The sequence below is a fragment of the Saccopteryx bilineata genome, chromosome 1 (genome assembly GCF_036850765.1).
Source record: "Saccopteryx bilineata isolate mSacBil1 chromosome 1, mSacBil1_pri_phased_curated, whole genome shotgun sequence".
Classification (NCBI taxonomy): domain Eukaryota; kingdom Metazoa; phylum Chordata; class Mammalia; order Chiroptera; family Emballonuridae; genus Saccopteryx; species Saccopteryx bilineata.
Genome location: NC_089490.1, coordinates 373,152,421 through 373,169,647, shown reverse-complemented (window position 1 = coordinate 373,169,647; position 17,227 = coordinate 373,152,421). Strand labels below are relative to the sequence as shown.

The following is a 17,227-nucleotide window of genomic DNA, read 5'->3' as shown; positions in this document are numbered from 1 at the left end:
TTAGAACATTGTTAAATCTAAACTTTAGTTCATTATAACAAATCCCACCTGAAAGTCTAAAGAAAACAGAATTGTCATTAAAATGGTTAGACTTTTTAATTAAATACTGCCATTTAGTTCTTATAATCAATAAAACAGTAGTTCTAAAATATATATTTTTTAAAATTTCAGACAACTTACTCACTTTATAGGCTAGTGACTTGCATATGCATGATACTAAGACTTCCCTATTATAGACTAGATGTATGCTCGTCTATAGTTTGGGCAGTGTGGACTCTGAGAAGAGGAGAAGGGGTCAGGATATGGACAGGACTGCCAGCTCTTGGTGGCTGTAACTTTCAGGGATTATTCCTTAGTTACAGAAGAAAGTAGGTTTCCTAAGGAAGTAGTGATGGAGGAAGCACTTAGAGACCTTTCAGTGGTGGCTCCTGTACCTGGGGTTGGGACGCCATGTGGGGTGTCCTCTGCCCAAACCTGGTCCTTGTGCCAGGTATTTTCTACCCCTAGTCCAAGATTCACTCCATCATCACAGCTCACTTTACCCAATTCCTATCCTAATAGAGAATATGGTCTAGTTTTACTCTTGGGTAAAGATAGGTTTCTGACCAGTAGAAAATCCTTATTCTTTCAGGTATGGGGTGGGGTAATACAGGAGGTTAACAGAGGAACAGAGCTACGGAGCTTTCTATTAAAATGTACGTAAGTCTACCTATCAAGTTTATGATTCAGAGAATATACTTTTTTTTTTTTTCGGTAGTTACATGTATGTATCACTCTGGCTGTGAACTATGAACCAGCACATTTCTTTGTGAGGCTGAGTAAGGACTGCAAGTGACAACACCATGAGTGTAGCCAGGGATCAGAGAGTACTCCAGTGTGATGGACTGTTTTGTAGGAAGTGTCATTGGATACCCTGGACATAAACTACATTATTGTTAAAAACGACATTTTTAAAGGCACTTTCTTCAAGGCTTTGGAACAGTTGCATTATCAGATAACATTTACTAAAATATTTATTAGTTTCAATTGGCTGGTCATTCAGGTAAGTAGGTGAGCATCTCTAATGACCATCAGCTCCCCACATCCCCCCTTTTGTTTATGGATTCTAACTACCGCTTACTTTCTTTAAGGAATGTGGTATTTTTGTTTGGTTTTGTGTTTAGTCTTCTTAGCTAAGCAGTCTATACCCAATGGGGAAAGACTACAGAAATTATGCAGAGGGATGGAAGAATCTAGCGCTTTGTAGTTGAAGGCCTAGTTTTCCTTTGGAATCTGAGGTTCTGACCTTGTTCTATCAGGGGAACCACAGCAAGTAGATGAGTTGATTAAACACTCTGGTCCTTTTTGCCTCCTGTACGAAATGGGGATAATTATAGTTACCTGCATCTCCAGGGTCCTATGAGTCTTAATTACTTAATATTTGCAAAGTGTTTGGAGATCCTTGAATTAAAAGTGCTGAGCAGTGGAATCCGAGTTCAGTGTAATTATAATTGGAACGGAAGTTCAGATTCCCGCCTTCCCGTCCCCTTCCTCCAGGCTGACTTCTCAGCCCACCCAAACACTGCTCGCGCTTGCCACTCAGCCCAGTCTACTTCTCTCTCTAACCATGTTTCTTTTGGAAACTCACATCAGCCGAAAAATGAATAAATACATGCATGCATGCATGAACTAAGTTGAAAGATATAGCTAGGCACTTAACCCCAAACCCACACTTAAGTCACTACTTAATACTTACTGTTAAAGTTCAGTAGCCACTGAGAATACAACTAATGAGTTACTTTGTGTCTTCCAGTCTATCATTCTTTCACGTCCTCCTACACATGGTGATGAACTGGGCTTCTTGAAGCATTCTGCTCTGAAACTCTTGTAGGCTCTTTTGTGCCTGTAAGGCAGGGTCCAAACTCTTTAGCATCATTCTCAGAGCCTTCCAAAATCTGACAGTCATTCACTCTGTTGTCTCACTGTTGCATGCCAGAACTCTTCTCTTCAGAAATGGACTCCATGCTTAGCACTGCCATGCTTTTAACCAAATTGTTTTAACCACCAGTGTCTTTTATGATGTATTTAAATCCTTTCTATCTCTTGCAGTCTTCTTCACAAACTATTCATTCTCTAACAGGTAGTAAGCTCTTTCTCTTTATAGACTTCTAGCTATACTTTTCCTGGGTCACTTCTACCTCGATATTTTAGTTACTTACATTTATGTCCTAACTTCCTTCCCCTTAGACTATCAGACTTGAAAAGTAAATTACACGTCTAATGAATGAACAAACAAAAGTAGGCTAATGTATGTAGATAGTTAAACTGGACACAAATGAAAGATTATGTTGATTTGTGAGATTTCATTAAGGTGGTATTTTGATAGGCTTGCATCATGTTCATTAAGAATTATATAGTAGGCCCTGGCTGGTTGGCTCAGTGGTAAAGCATTGGCCTGGCATGTGGAAGTCCTGGGTTTGATTCCCAGTCAGCGCACACAGGAGAAGCGCCCATCTGCTTCTCCACCTCTCTCCCTCCCCCTTCTCTCTCTCTATCTCTTTCTCTCCTTCCCCCTCCCACAGCCATGGCTCATTCAAGCAAGTTGGCCCCAGCTGCTGAGGATGGCACCATAGCCTCACCTCAGACACTAAAATAGGTTGGTTACCAAGCAACAGAGCAATGGCCACAGTTGGAGCACTGCCCCCTAGGGGGCTTGCCAGGTGGGTCCCAGTTGGGGAGCATGGGGGAGTCTGTCTCTCTGCCTCTATGCATCTCACTTAATAATAAAAAAAAAAGAAAGAAAAGATAAGAATTACGTGTTAATTGATCATTTCTTCAACATTACCATTATCCTTGTTGCTCAAAGGACTGTCTAAGATGATCATCCATATTTTTAAACTATGTTTGATTACATGTTCATTGACAAAACCAAAAGGGACTAGGAACAAAGTTTTGCATTTTTTTCCCTGTATGCCTGAATTATCTGTACTGTTGTTTGGTTCTCCTTCTTTGCTTTCGCCATGAAATCTTGGTTCTAATGTGTCTAAGTTTTTGCAAAGCTTCCTTTTAGAAGATTGCATTGTCTAAAAGTCCATTCATGGAAGTAACCAAGAATTGAAGGGTCTTAAAGGTCCTGATTAATCTAGTACTACAGAGAAGTATCTGAACAGTGCTGCCTTTAGAAATTGGGTTCCAAGATACACACAACTGTAGAAAGCTATGTCTATGTTTGTGTTGTATAAACTCCTTCTTCGACCACTCTTTGTAGCATAACCTCCTTCTACTCCTAGATTTGAATATTCTAAAACCACCAGCATGTCCTGATGGTAAAAGCTTAGACAAGAGGACAGATGACCTGTTAGCTGTGTGCTATCTGACAAATTACTTCACCTCACTGAACCGTTATTGCCTTATCTGTGTATAATAGGGAGAAAAATACCTGTTCTATCTCCTTGTAACAACCAAATAAGATGAGACTTATGAATGTTCTATAGACTTTTAGACAAATGCAAGTTATTACTACAGCAGGAGAGCATGCTGTCTCAGATAGTAATCTGCTTGAATGTTTTAAGATTTGTGAATCATGCTTAAAACTAATCTTTGTTCCATCTTCATTGATCCTTTTTAGCCTTCAATACCATATTTAATTTTTGAGATCTGAGCTAGAAAGACCTTCCTAGCATATTAGAGATGTGGCTGAATTGACTGTAATTGGACACTGTTTTAAGGGTCAGAGCAGAATTACAGAGCCCCAGTAAATTTATTATGTATAAACAGATGTACAAACCAATGATCTTCGTAGCAATATTGTGCAGCCTCTGTCTTTTTTGTAATAAAGACTCATCTGAATGGCTAAAATGCAAGAATTGTCTTGGAAGCTCTTGAAATATTTATGGTTTCCTAATATTCAGTATATAAAATTATGGAAGAGGTCAATTTTAAATAGGGAAAGTCAAAAGACTGAAAATCCCCAATTTTACTATTATGATTATTACTGAGTATTGTCCAAGTCTTCTATTGATGTTAGAAAAACAGCTACACAGGATGTAGCAGGGGCAGTTAGTATGTTGTAGTGTTATTTCTTTAGTTATTCAAGTAAAGTTTAACCCTGTTAAAGAAATTCCAGAGATCGCACATGGCCATCCATTACATTTCTTAGAACTTATAATGTGGGTTTAGCCAAGCCTCTACTTGACCTAATCATTTCAGTGAGTTCTCCGATGCTTTCCAAATGACATCAGGAAATAATGTCAGAACTGTCTTTTCTTGTGGTTTAATACATTCATCAGTAAGTTTTTACTGAGTTCTATTATGTTATTCTGTATTCAGCATTATGGAGGATCAGACATGATCCATTCCCTGAGAGAGCTTATCATTCAGCTGAGGACTGGGCCTCATCAGCAAACAGAGTGAACAAATAACAAGTTAGTAGTGAATGACATACAGAAGGCAATGTCATGTGGAATTCTGGACAAGCAGAAAGAGTGTATGTGCTGAAGTAATTAAAGAAGAAGGTATGCATATATGATTTGGTACTTGAAATAGGTCATAAAGGATAAGCAAGATTTAGTCAGATGGAGAGAAAAGAATTCATCAAGAGAATGGAACAAGTCACTGGCAGGCAATAATGTCTATGGGACGTGAAGGACTTTGGCCTGATCAGAGCCGAGGACATGAAACATTGAGTAATAAATGAAGTTAGTTAAGTAGGGTGAGGCTGAATTTTAAATACCAGATAAAAGAGATTAGATTTGATCTGATAGAGAAAAGAAAGCATACTAAATTTTTGTGTGAGAGAAAGAGGAGAGCGGTTAGTCAGGCAGTGATGATGAGAGTTGAATGGAACAGAAAGGATGTCAAGTACATCAGAGGGACATGACAGTCACACAGTGAGACAGTAAGGGCTGAGCCAAGACAATGGCAGTGGGATGGAAAGACAGGAGAAATGTTTTACAGGGAAAATGAGCAGGACCTCTCCACTGACTAGATTTGAAGGCTATACAAGAAATGTATCGTCAGACTTGATGTCAAGATTTCTAGCCTGGGTGGTCAAAAGTATCAAGAAACCATTGTCAGAAACAGAAAAGTTAGGAAGCAACATTGTTCTAATAAAAAGGGTGAGCTAGGTGTCAGATGCTCTTGACGTCAAGGCCTTGTGAGTGAGTAGGCAGTTAGCACTGAAGTGTCACTCAGAGGCTCAGAGGGGGCCTGAGCTGGCCTTTTTCGCCTGGTGGTTAATTACCAAATCTATGCAGATGTTCTGCTTTGAGGAATGCCTGTTAGGCTTCAGGATGAAAGCCAAGTAATACTTACTCAGATGCCATTTGTCTCTCTAAAATATTTGCTTGTGGGACTGATGAGAACATGATATATGAAGTACTCCTTTTTCTAATCAAACAATTATTAATACAAAGAAAAACAAGATCAGTGAAAGGCAGGATAAGCTTAAGTCCAGTATATATATAAAAAAGGTATCATTAAAAGACTCGTTCCAAAAAAGTTAAAATATGATAAAGAAAAAGACCCATTACTTATGTTAGTGATGATAAACTGATTTTACAACTCTGTCATGTAAGATGCCTCAGTACTATGTGCCATTTTAAGCAGTTAGCGTAGGCACTTAGTATAAACATTTATTAAACTTTGCTTCATTCATTCTAAGAGGCACATTTTCTTTTTCTTTAGCATTTCTGAATTTGGATTGTTGTATTTTACAGCAATGTCATTTTATTGTTCATTTGGCTTAATTTTGTGTATTCCATATGTACAAAAGTTACATAAGATAAATGTATCCAAATAAGTCTCAAAGAACTCTTTTGAGTAAGTATGTGACAACAGTTCTAAGTGATACAATAAACAACAATATAATTGGCTGCATTCTTTATTTCTTAGTGGTACATAAAATGGTGTTTTATAATGACAGTATCTTAAGATTTAATGAAATATCATATTAAAAAATAGCTGATTACAGCAAATCTCTACCAGTGTGCTAGAGTAAAATATTCTAAATTTGCATTCTTTCATCGACCTACATTAGAGGTGTCCCTTGGGCTACTTTAATTTGGACTGGGAACATTAGGAGAAAGAATTTTCATTCAACGCTCTAAGTACTGCCTGCCAGGAATAGAAACCTCCTTGGAGGATCCATTTCTTTGATGATGCAGAATCCAGAACATTCAGAAAAGTCTAAGTATTAGCAGAATGGATATCAGTGTTTTATTCAAACCAGTGCACCCTTTCTAATCACTTACCATTGTGCACTCCAAGCAGTTCTGAGCATGGTTGCTCTTTGGGCAAAGGGAAAATGAATCTACAAGAAAATTTGGTGGTGTGTGGGGATGATAATAAAGTGTTAAGTGGAAGAAAATGTGCTCTCTTGTAAAAGTGGAGAAAAGAAACATTTGGCCCTCAAGACCAGAGTTTTTAGCTTTTTCTGCACTATGACGTACTGAGTGGAGGCAGGTTGCCTTCCTATTCAGTAATGCTTCATGGACAGAAAAAATCTTTTTCCTACAGATTGGCACAGTGTGTGCGCGCGCCAAGAGTAGCATGTGTGTCTTTTTGTAAGTCCATACTTCGGAACTGAAAGTAGGAATAAAGTTAGAGCGTGGGTTGGGGGGATACTTCTCTTACTGCTAAGGGACGAATGCTTCAGGTAAGTGGTTCTGAAGTCCTTCACCATCCGACAGTAACCTTGGGTTGGTCTATAGGTATGTTTTCATTTTGCTTGTTCATTCATTCTAATTGGCTTCCCAGAGCATGCTTGTAGATGCAGAGCCAAATTTAGAGTATAGCAACCCTCTGGCAAACAGGAAAAGATTAATTCTGTGGTGTGCTGTTAAGGGACTTCCCAGGAAACTTCAAAAGCACAGAAAGAAGCACTGACTGTTTTCTCCAAAATGTGCAAAATGCCACTCAGCTTCTTAAAGGTATGATAAACTCAGATGCGCACACACACACACACACACACACACACACACGGAGGACTTCATTTCCAATGAAAAGAGAAGCTGCGCTTTCTTAAATGGGTTCTATATGTGATCCAGAAAAACCAAAGGGTGAGGGGCTCAGAGAGTTATGGAGATAAATGTGGATCCGCATATGGGAGGCATTTGAATGTGACTTTAGTGCCTTTTGAATGCTGACTTCCCCAGTGCTCTCTTAAGCAGACACATTGTTTTCATGATATCAGCCCCAGGCATAGACACATCATTAAAATCAATGTGTAGAAAACGATCACTGTTTGGGAATAAGCAAAACATTTTCAGTTCTGACCACCCAGGTGTCTTAGGAAAACACTGGAGCTGGAGTTGGGAACCCGGAATTCTGATATAATCTTTCTTCATGACAGAAGACAAGACCTCTATGGCCTTTGGTTTCCTTTATCTGTAAAACAGAATGCTGGATCTTCTTAGCTGTAATAAATTATCTCTATGGGAGAAAGAAAAAGGCAATGTAAAGGCTTCTTATAACTCCCTGACTTATGTTTTATTCTGTTATTCATGTCTATTTATCATGAAGCTAGAAAGGCCCCCTCAGATTTCCTCCACCCTCAGGCCACACACTCCTGCAGTAGGACCATGTTGCTAACTTGAAAAAAATTTACTATTACACATACAGTTGTTGCTTAGTAACATTTCTGATTTTGTGTTTCTGGTGACAGCCTGAGCAGAGATCATTAAAAATTTAACTTACAAAGCTGCTAAAGTGAGAGGAAGGAAGAAAACTCAAAGCTATAATTTTTTTTCACTTGCTTAGATGCCCTCTAATCTCAGGTTTATGTGCTAAATCTCGGAGAAAACACTGCACGCCTCTGGTTTATATTAAACCACATACAGCACACTAGTGACATTAACTCGTGTCTGGTGCAGCTGGCGTTTATCACCACCCATACATAAAACACCCGACCCTGCAGAATGGCCTGGAATTACAGGCACATGTGCTGTATTGTATCCCTTCAAAAGAAAGCCCTAACCAGTTTCATGTCCTGTTTCTGCTTTCTCCCCACAGTTCCACCAGGTGAGAAGAGTGATGACCATCCTTTTCCTTACTATGGTTATTTCATACTTCGGTTGCATGAAGGCTGCCCCCATGAAAGAAGCCAACGTCCGAGGACAAGGCAGCTTGGCCTACCCAGGTGTTCGGACCCATGGGACTCTGGAGAGCGTGAATGGGCCCAAGGCCGGTACAAGAGGCCTGACGTCACTGGCTGACACTTTTGAGCACGTGATAGAAGAGCTCTTGGATGAAGACCAGAAAGTCCGGCCCCACGAAGAAAACAATAAGGACGCGGACTTGTACACGTCCAGGGTGATGCTCAGTAGTCAAGTGCCTTTGGAGCCGCCTCTTCTCTTTCTGCTGGAGGAATACAAAAATTACCTGGATGCTGCAAACATGTCTATGAGGGTCCGGCGCCACTCCGACCCGGCCCGCCGCGGGGAGCTGAGCGTGTGCGACAGCATCAGCGAGTGGGTGACGGCCGCAGATAAGAAGACGGCAGTGGACATGTCGGGCGGGACGGTCACGGTCCTTGAAAAAGTCCCGGTATCGAAAGGCCAGCTGAAGCAGTACTTCTACGAGACCAAATGCAATCCCATGGGTTACACGAAGGAGGGCTGCAGGGGCATAGACAAGAGGCATTGGAATTCCCAGTGCCGAACTACCCAGTCGTACGTGCGGGCCCTCACCATGGATAGCAAAAAGCGAATCGGCTGGCGGTTCATAAGGATAGACACTTCCTGTGTATGTACATTGACCATTAAAAGGGGAAGATAGTGGATTTAATGTTGTATAGATTATATTGAGACAAAAATTATCTATTTGTATATATACATAACAGGGTAAATTATTCAGTTAAGAAAAAAAAATAATTTTATGAACTGCATGTATAAATGAAGTTTATACAGTACAGTGGTTCTACAATCTATTTATTGGACATATCCATGACCAGAAGGGAAACAGTCATTTTGCGCACAACTTTTAAAAAGTCTGCATTACATTCCTCGATAATGTTGTGGTTGTTGCCGTTGCCAAGAATTGAAAACGTAAAAAAGTTTTAAAAATATAATAAATTGCATGCTGCTTTAATTGTGAATTGATAATAAACTGTCCTCTTTCAGAAAACAGACAAAAAAAAAAAAAACACAACAAAAATTTGAACCAAAACATTCCGTTTACATTTTAGACAGTAAGTATCTTCGTTCTTGTTAGTACTATATCTGTTTTACTGCTTTTAAACTTCTGATAGCGTTGGAATTAAAACAATGTCAAGGTGCTGTTGTCATGGCTTTACTGGCTTAGGGGATGGGGGATGGGAGGGGTATATTTTTGTTTGTTTTGTGTTATTTTTTTTGTTTGTTAGTTTTTGTTTTTGTTTTTCTTTTTCTTTTAAGTTCCCACAAGGAGTAGGGATGGGGAAAGAATTCCATCAGTATATATTCTGGTTGATATAAGATTCATTTGTATGTTGTAAAGATGTTTTCAATATCAATCAGATGACTGGAAAGTGAATAAAAATTAAGGCAACGAAATGAAGCGCTCACTTCAGTTCCCATGATGCACCTGCAAGGCTCTCACTGACCCTTTGGTCCTGGGTCAAGGAGAGCTGCTTTTGTTGCAAAAATCTACATTTACTTAGAGCACATTCTTTCTCCCCCTCCCCCTTTGATTCCCTATTTGTTTGTTTTTTTCTCTTAAGGAAGAAAACTCAGTTCGTGCTCTGAAATATTTTACCACTGCTGTGAATGAGTGAACACACTTTGTCACATCGTGGCACTCATAAGCATGGAGAACAATGATTTATATCTTTTTTTGACAAGGAAATGAACAACCAAAAAAAATTTTTTTTTTTAATAAGAGGTAAACAATGTGGGTAAATCATTGTAAGGCTTAAAAGAATAATCATGGTAAGGCTTAAAAATGTCTTGTGAGCAAAAGAGGGAACTCTGTAAGGACCCAGAAACGCCGAGATCCAAACAGGAGCCCACACTGCCAGTTAAATGAGACTGAACAGCCAGAGGCTGTGTGGAGCTGATGTATCATTTTTGAGGGGTGCAGGAGGAATTCCTGAGTGGCCATCCTGAGGTCAAGGTGAGGATGGGGGATGGTACTTGAGACATTCCAAAAGGGAGGCCTCTGAAGGACCCTTCAGAGGTGGCTCTGGAATGCCATGTGTCAAGTTGCTTTGGACCTCATGCTTTAAGTGCCTACATTATCTAACTGTGCTAAGAGGTTCTCGCTGGAGGACCATGCTCAAGCCGACTCCACGCCCTCCTCCCCTGGATAATGCAGAAAGCTGGATTAGCCTGGAGCAGGTTCAGAACCAAACCATGGCATTGTGATTATGAAATTGATGCAATAAGATATAAGATGTTTGCTACGTGAACACTTATTGCTTTGAAATTAGACTTGAGGAAACCAGGGTTTTGTCTTTTGAGAATTTTTGGTAAGGGGAAAGGGAACAGGAAAAGATCCCCAAACTCAGGTTGAATGATCAAAGCTATCAATAGAAAAACTTGTCCAGGGATAAGACTTTGGGAAGGTGTCTGCATACCTAGGACACCAAAGACTTAAAGGGGCCTTGCTCAATGGAAGAGGCCAGGACAGAGCTAGCAAGGTTTTGCTTCCCAGTGAAGGCCACAGCAACTTCCTGCCCATCCTATCAGTTTATGGAGAGAGTCCCTGCCTCACCTCTGCCATCTTGGGTAAGGAGAAGTCAAGTTGGGAGCCTGGTACAGTGGCCCTGCGAAAAATGGCCCCTGGTGAAAGTTAGAGCTAAGCCTATTCACCCATTCAAGCCCACCGTCCAAATCCGAAAGTGTCCTGGACCAGTGTCCTTGAGTATCAGAAAGCCTCAAGAAATCTCTCTATCTTAGCAGAGCAAGGGATAAGCAAAAGAGGATGTCCACCGAGACCCAGGGAATGAAGATACCATCAGCAAATAATTTCTCTTCGTTCAGTCTTTCATTTAGAATAAGCCTATCTTTTACAGTACCACCTGAATACCTGTCATTAAAAGAAAGAAGAATTTATGTAGCATAGGTTTGTTTTGTACTGTTTGAAAATACTGTCTTTGTAATTATTTTTTAACGTGTAATGGGTACTTGGAATATCCACTGTATGTTAACTTTTTGCAGCTCCATTTTGAGGGACAAAATTATTAAAAATAAAAAGTCCCTTACACAGTCCCAAAGTGCTGCCTGCAAAGACCCGATCTATTGAAGTGGTTGAGTAGGGGACATTCAGCAATTGCGTGGTCAGTGGCTCTCTCTTACCCAATATGACGCATCACAGTCACGCGCTTGGTAGTTTACGTTGACCCTAAGATTTATTTTGTTAAGATCCTTCTCTGTTGCTGTTCATTTTTGTTCTGTTTTGTTTTGTTTTGTTTTTTTATTTTGAAGTCTTGCTGTGGTCTCTTTGTGGCAGAAGTGTTTCATGCATGGCAGCGGGCCTGTTGCTTTTTTTATGGTGATTCCCATTGAAAATGTAAGTAAATGTCTGTGGCCTTGTTCTCTCTATGGTAAAGATATTATTCACCATGTAAAACAAAAAAAATATTTATTGTATTTTAGTATATTTATATAATTATGTTATTGAAAAAAAAATTGGCATTAAAACTTAACCGCATCAGAAGCCTATTGTAAATACAAGTTCTATTTAAGTGTACTAATTAACATATAATATATGTTTTAAATATAGAATTTTTAATGTTTTTAAATATATTTTCAAAGTACATAAAATCTGGGGGTTCTGGGTTTTTTTCTCTTCACTGTAAAACAAACATGAAAACGTGTTTTATTATAAATACGTGTGTTCCTTGCTTTAAGACCAATCCTGACTGGTTTTAGCAATTGCATAGTCCTCCAGAAAGGATGCTTATTTCAAAGCATGGGAGGCCAATCCTGCAGTGTGAGCTTCCAAGAAGCTCCAGGATTGGGCCTGTCTTCCACAGTGGAAGACGGGAATGTCATTTTCCAGGACACTTGAAAATTTTCTCCTTTGATGTGATATGCTTTCATCAAGTAGCAAACTATGTATCCTAGCAACATCAGGATCCAGGGCTGGCTCTATTTGATTATAAGATAACTGTTAAAAAAAAAAAAGTCAAAGTAGGTTTACTTAGGGATAATGAGAACAAATTGGCCCAAATTTAGAAAGTCAGTGACTGAACAAAATATAGAGAAATTCAATATTTAGAGGCAGGTTGCATACCCTCAGTTTGGAGGTGGTGCCGTTTGCATTCTGTCCATTGCCCTGACTTAAGTTCTTCTGTACGTGGAGTCACCCAGATTTTATATCACAGTACCCACGAACTAACAGATTGCTAGGATTTCTAAAAAGATTTGCCTCTGTGATGGCTGCCAAGCCACTGGGTAATTTAGTTAATGTTTTTAAAGTTATCACTAAATCTCAGGGAAATAAATGGAAGGGTTTTAAATTAAAGAAAGAGCCATTGAGGGAGGGGGGGAAACAGCATCTGTTACTACTCTTCCGACTCCCCATTTGAACGGTAAACCCATCCCAGAACGTGGTGAACTATATCTGTGCAATGTATCATTCTATTTCAAACATACACACATGGTTTCCTCTTGTATTGTCTTATAAATAAGGATCAAGAAAGTCATAACAAACATTGACTTGTGTTGTATACATGGAAGAGCAAATCTAATGAGATGAACTAGTCATTCCTAATCTGTCCAGTAAGTTTGCAACGTACTCTAAACTTTAAGACAAATCCTTGACTACCCATCAAAGCAGGAATCCAGCCCTAGAATTAGAACTTTGGTAAACTTTAGGCTAAACAATCTTCATTGTCAAGGAAGAGTAAAACACTGTTGAAAGGGTAAGAAAAAAATGAGCCTAAAATGTGACATTTTAATTACTTGAAGTTAGAAGAATTCAGTAAACATAATAAATGTTCATTAGAAGATGAGGTCAAAGAAACAAAAACATGGAGGCATCCACGAAATTAGCCAACATGAGGCTAATGGAAGCAGCCTACTCGTACCCTGTTCATCAGTACAAGCAGTTAAACCTGTTCAATCATTAAGATGATTGCAAGTAACCCAGACCGCTGCTTTGACCTATTGTTTTTCACCACTGTGGTCATTAGCAGTGTCTATGAAGTTTTCTTATAATTAGCTGTACTAATTCTATGAATACTATCACAGTTCTGGATGAGATTGCGAAACTAAATTTCAGAATGGATCAGTGTTAAATGACCCTTTATTCAATTAGGTGGTCACTAGACTCTGGATAAGATGTCAGATACCTAATGAACTGCAGCCAAAGTCTTCCGACCTGGCCCCGTTCAGCCAGCACCTGGCAGTATTGGGGCTGATGGCTGAAGTAAAACGTGTGTCTTCTCCATATTCTCACACCAAGCCTTCTCTATAAGTCATCTGTGGATTTGATCGAACCTCAAAATGTTGAACAGCAAAATTAGTGGTGGAATATCTGGGCTTTTTTTTTTTTTTTTTAAGCTGTGGGTTGTTTTCACTTGTAAAGGTAGGTTGGTTGGTTGGTTAGTGAGGAATCTGACTCTTATCTCTACTAAGCTAAGTGATGGTAGGTTCTGTGAATCCCCACCAAAGACCCAAGCTCAGTGACTAGAGCAGGTGTAGCCACTCCCAACCAGCCAGTGTTTACGTGCGTCCCGCTTAATACATGAGCCACCTGCATGTCTATCCTGAGTCATTTGGGTATCTCCATCTATTTCCTCAATTTTAATTCTTTGTAAGGAAAAGAAGGCAACCTCTTTACTTTTTTGATATGTGAATAGATGCAGTAAATTGCCTGAGGAATATGTTTAAATAGTAACATAAAAATATTGATTTAACGCATTATATTCCCCATTAAACAAAAGAAAACAAAACATTTCTGTGACACTGTAGGATTTCCATAGGCCTTTCCCTCAACCCCTCTGATTACTTACTAGGTACAAAACACAAGATCAGGAGCTCCCCAACCTGGCATTTGCTTGTCTGAATAACAGTTCTATATGCCTGGTAAATGTCAGTAGCATAGAACTGTGAAAACTGTTCTTCCAATGAATTAACCCCCCTCCAACCACACGCACAAAATAAGATCTTTGCATTCATTATATATTTAAGTGTTGGTTGCTAATTTCTTATATCTGACAAAGTAAAAGCACTTCTTTGGAAAAACAAGCCTTTTTGTCCTAAAATACCCTCCACAAAACTGTAGTTGATGACAGGGCATGTCTTCAAACCTGTAAGTGACGAAAAAATGTTGGTAGAGAGACTGAGATGGAGGGGCATGCCCTACATTTAGAAATCATCCTCAGGTTGTCTCTGCAGCACGCTGCACTCAGTCTGTGTTCTCTTTAAATGGTTCCTTAGAAACCAGGGGTTGGTCTGTATAGAATGGCTGAACCCCGGGGAAATAGTTTCGTCTAGCTTCAAGTGCTCACATTTTGGAAAAATTTATATCAAGTACTGCAGCACACATTCAAATGTATTTAGTCAAGATACATTCTCCATTGAGCCCAAATATATATATGTATATATATAAAAAGTTTCTAAACTGAGATTTAATGTAGATGGGGGTGCGGGAGAAAAAAGACACCAAACAAAACAGAGACCTTCTCCAAAAGATACCAAGCAGTGTTTACTTGGTGGAAGCAGCACCCTCACCCTCACTCTCCTCTAATTGGACTCATGCACTAGTTCTCACGGCATCTCTGGGTACTTGTTAAAAATGCACAGTCTAAGGCCCCATGCTAGACTTGTGGAATCAGAAGCTCTGGGGTTGGGGGCCCAGCAACCTGCTGTTTTTAAGCAAGCCCTCCAGGTGGACCCTGATGCCCACACAAGTTCAAGAATCAACAGACTATGGAGAGTAGTCAATCAGCCTGCCTGTACCCTAGGTAATAGCAAGATAGTGCAGCCCAAGAAATTGGGACTGTGATTCCAATTCTCACCATGCCACTATCTCCTTCTGAGGCCCTGACACATTCCAACCATCTAGATTTCCATTTCCTAAAAGGCACAAGAGGAAGCAATGGGTGTTCCCCAGCGGGACCGTGCTCAGCGTCGAGTGTGCACTATGATTTAAAGGCAGGTGTGGAAATGTGTGTGCTGAGAAATGCACTGTGGTGTATAGTCTACATTTTTCCCCCTTCCCTTTCAAAGCTGCTGCAGTAGTGGATTCAGGACCCAGAGCATGTAGTTGTTTGTAACACATTTGGAACAACTGCGAGAAGTGAGAAGCAACATGCAGCAAATTAATAAGGAAAAGATTACTCCATCTGGGGAGCTGGGCTCTGCACCTGGCGGCACAGCCCTCTCTCTGTGAAACAGCTATATTGGTCACAAATCAAATAAGCTTCCTGAATTAATCAGCCATTAACGTCCAGCGGAAGAGTACTATGTTCACCCCACCAGGATGACCACATAGTAAATGCAAAGGGCTTCTCCAGTGTTTGTGGCCAACCTTTTCCTGATTGGAGGAACTGGTGTCTGGACGTAGGACAGTTGAATAATCTAATCCCACCCCATCTCATCTCTGTGTGCGTGTGTGTCTGTGTGTGTACATTTTAGACACTGCAAACTGTATTTGAAGATTTTCTGTTTACAAGCTGGGATGGAGGGAGTTCAAATTACCCATCTCTTAGGGAATATGGCAACCTGACTTCTGACAAGCTTACCTTAGGAGCCAGGAGTCCTGAAAGTTCAGGCATTACCTAGGTTGGCCAAGCCATTTCTGGTCTTAGCCTCCAGCCCTTGTCTGTCATAGGAAGAGACCAAACTGAATGGTGGTGGTGGAGATAAATTTCGGCTTGAAGAGTCTGTCATTCTATAGAGATGAAAGAGATTTCTTAAGCACTTAACGTCTAGGGAACATTTTGAGAATGCACTGGTCATCTTCTGCCTCCCTTTGTCCTCGACGCTCTTACTACTGGGCACTGTCACAGCGTTGCAATCAGGAGGCACTTGGGTCAGCATGGGAATTGGGGAAGCAGAGGACATGCCCAAGGGTGTCCTTCCTCTATAACTATGAAAATGTTACCAGCTGTTTGACAATCAGGCAGAAAATGCCTTGGGGGAGTGTCCAAAGTTTCTCAGTGCAAACTCCTTCTGCTTGGCTCTAAACCTTCTTTCAAAGCCAGACACCACTCGCCTTTGTTTCATGTCACTCCATATTGCATGGTGTCCAGCAAAGGGCCATCCGGTGTGTTGCTGAGTCGCAGAGTCAGGAAAGCTGGACCAAACCACGGGACTTGCATCCTGTAGAGTCATTGTCCATCTGAAATAAAGGGGCCCTGGGTCTCAGTTTCTTTGATTCATACTGTCATCAATGACATGCAGCTCTCAACGTGCTTCACTGCTATTCCCAACACTATATATCCTCTTTCTTGAGACAAAAGCCTGGAAGACAGGGGTATCACATAATAAATCATGGCAACACCACACCCAGCAGCAGACTTCTTCAGAGCAGACCTGTAGGGAAGGCTGTGCTGAATGGCTTCGGCCAGCTCAGGGCACAGGCCTTGCTGGCATAGCAGACTCTGGGGTTCTTATTCCAGCCACCTGGCTTAGGCTTACTCCTGGCCCTCTGGGCTTGAACGTCCGAGAAACCTGCCTTTTCTTTCCAGCTCGGTGCAGTTCGGTGCCCAGTTCATGCCCATCTTTGCTTCCCGCTGACCTCAGCCTTTTTTTTTTTTTTTTTTTTTTTTAGGGATCCAACTTCTCACCTCTCAGAGGGCAGCCAAATGTAGTAGTTAAGAGTATATAGGTGCTGGAATCTGAACCCCAGCTCTGCTACTAGAGCTGTGTGACTATGGGAAAGTTACCTAACTTCTCTGTGCCCCAATTTCCTCACTCTGTAAAGAACAGGTAAGAAAATATTACCACTTATCTCATAGGATTTTGTGAGCATCAAATGAGTTACTAATACACATAAGCACTTAGAGAAGTGATGGGTCCCCCGGACAAGTCTCAAAAAGTGTCTACAAACTCTGACTCAGCTGACAGAGAGAAGCTGGGCTTACCCAGTCAGATACTCTGCTCTAACATCTCTGACTCTTGGAGGGGACCTCATTCATCTGTGTCTCCTCAGCACCCAGGGCTACGTTGTCTTTTCTGGAAGACACCAAGAGGCAACTCTTGTTTATCCACTAGTAATACTCCTTGGCAGTTAAGATGTGGTGGCTACACACACTTAGACAAATGGAGAAGGACATACACTACAACAAAAGACCTCTTTCTAGACTGTACATTTCCAA

The 17,227-nt window shown here is 40.6% G+C and overlaps 1 protein-coding gene across 3 annotated transcripts in view; it reads left to right on the top strand.

Moving 5' to 3' along the window:
* The window catches only part of BDNF (brain derived neurotrophic factor), a 37,280-nt gene extending 25,684 nt beyond the window's left edge, over positions 1-11,596 (top strand). For all 3 annotated transcript variants that reach the window (XM_066251164.1, XM_066251163.1, XM_066251162.1), the window contains exon 2: positions 7,990-11,596. In XM_066251164.1, the coding sequence (XP_066107261.1) occupies positions 8,011-8,754 (744 nt within the window). In that variant the 5' untranslated portion in view covers positions 7,990-8,010 and the 3' untranslated portion in view covers positions 8,755-11,596. The remainder of the gene's footprint in view (positions 1-7,989) is intronic.
* The last annotated feature ends 5,631 nt before the right edge of the window (positions 11,597-17,227 follow it).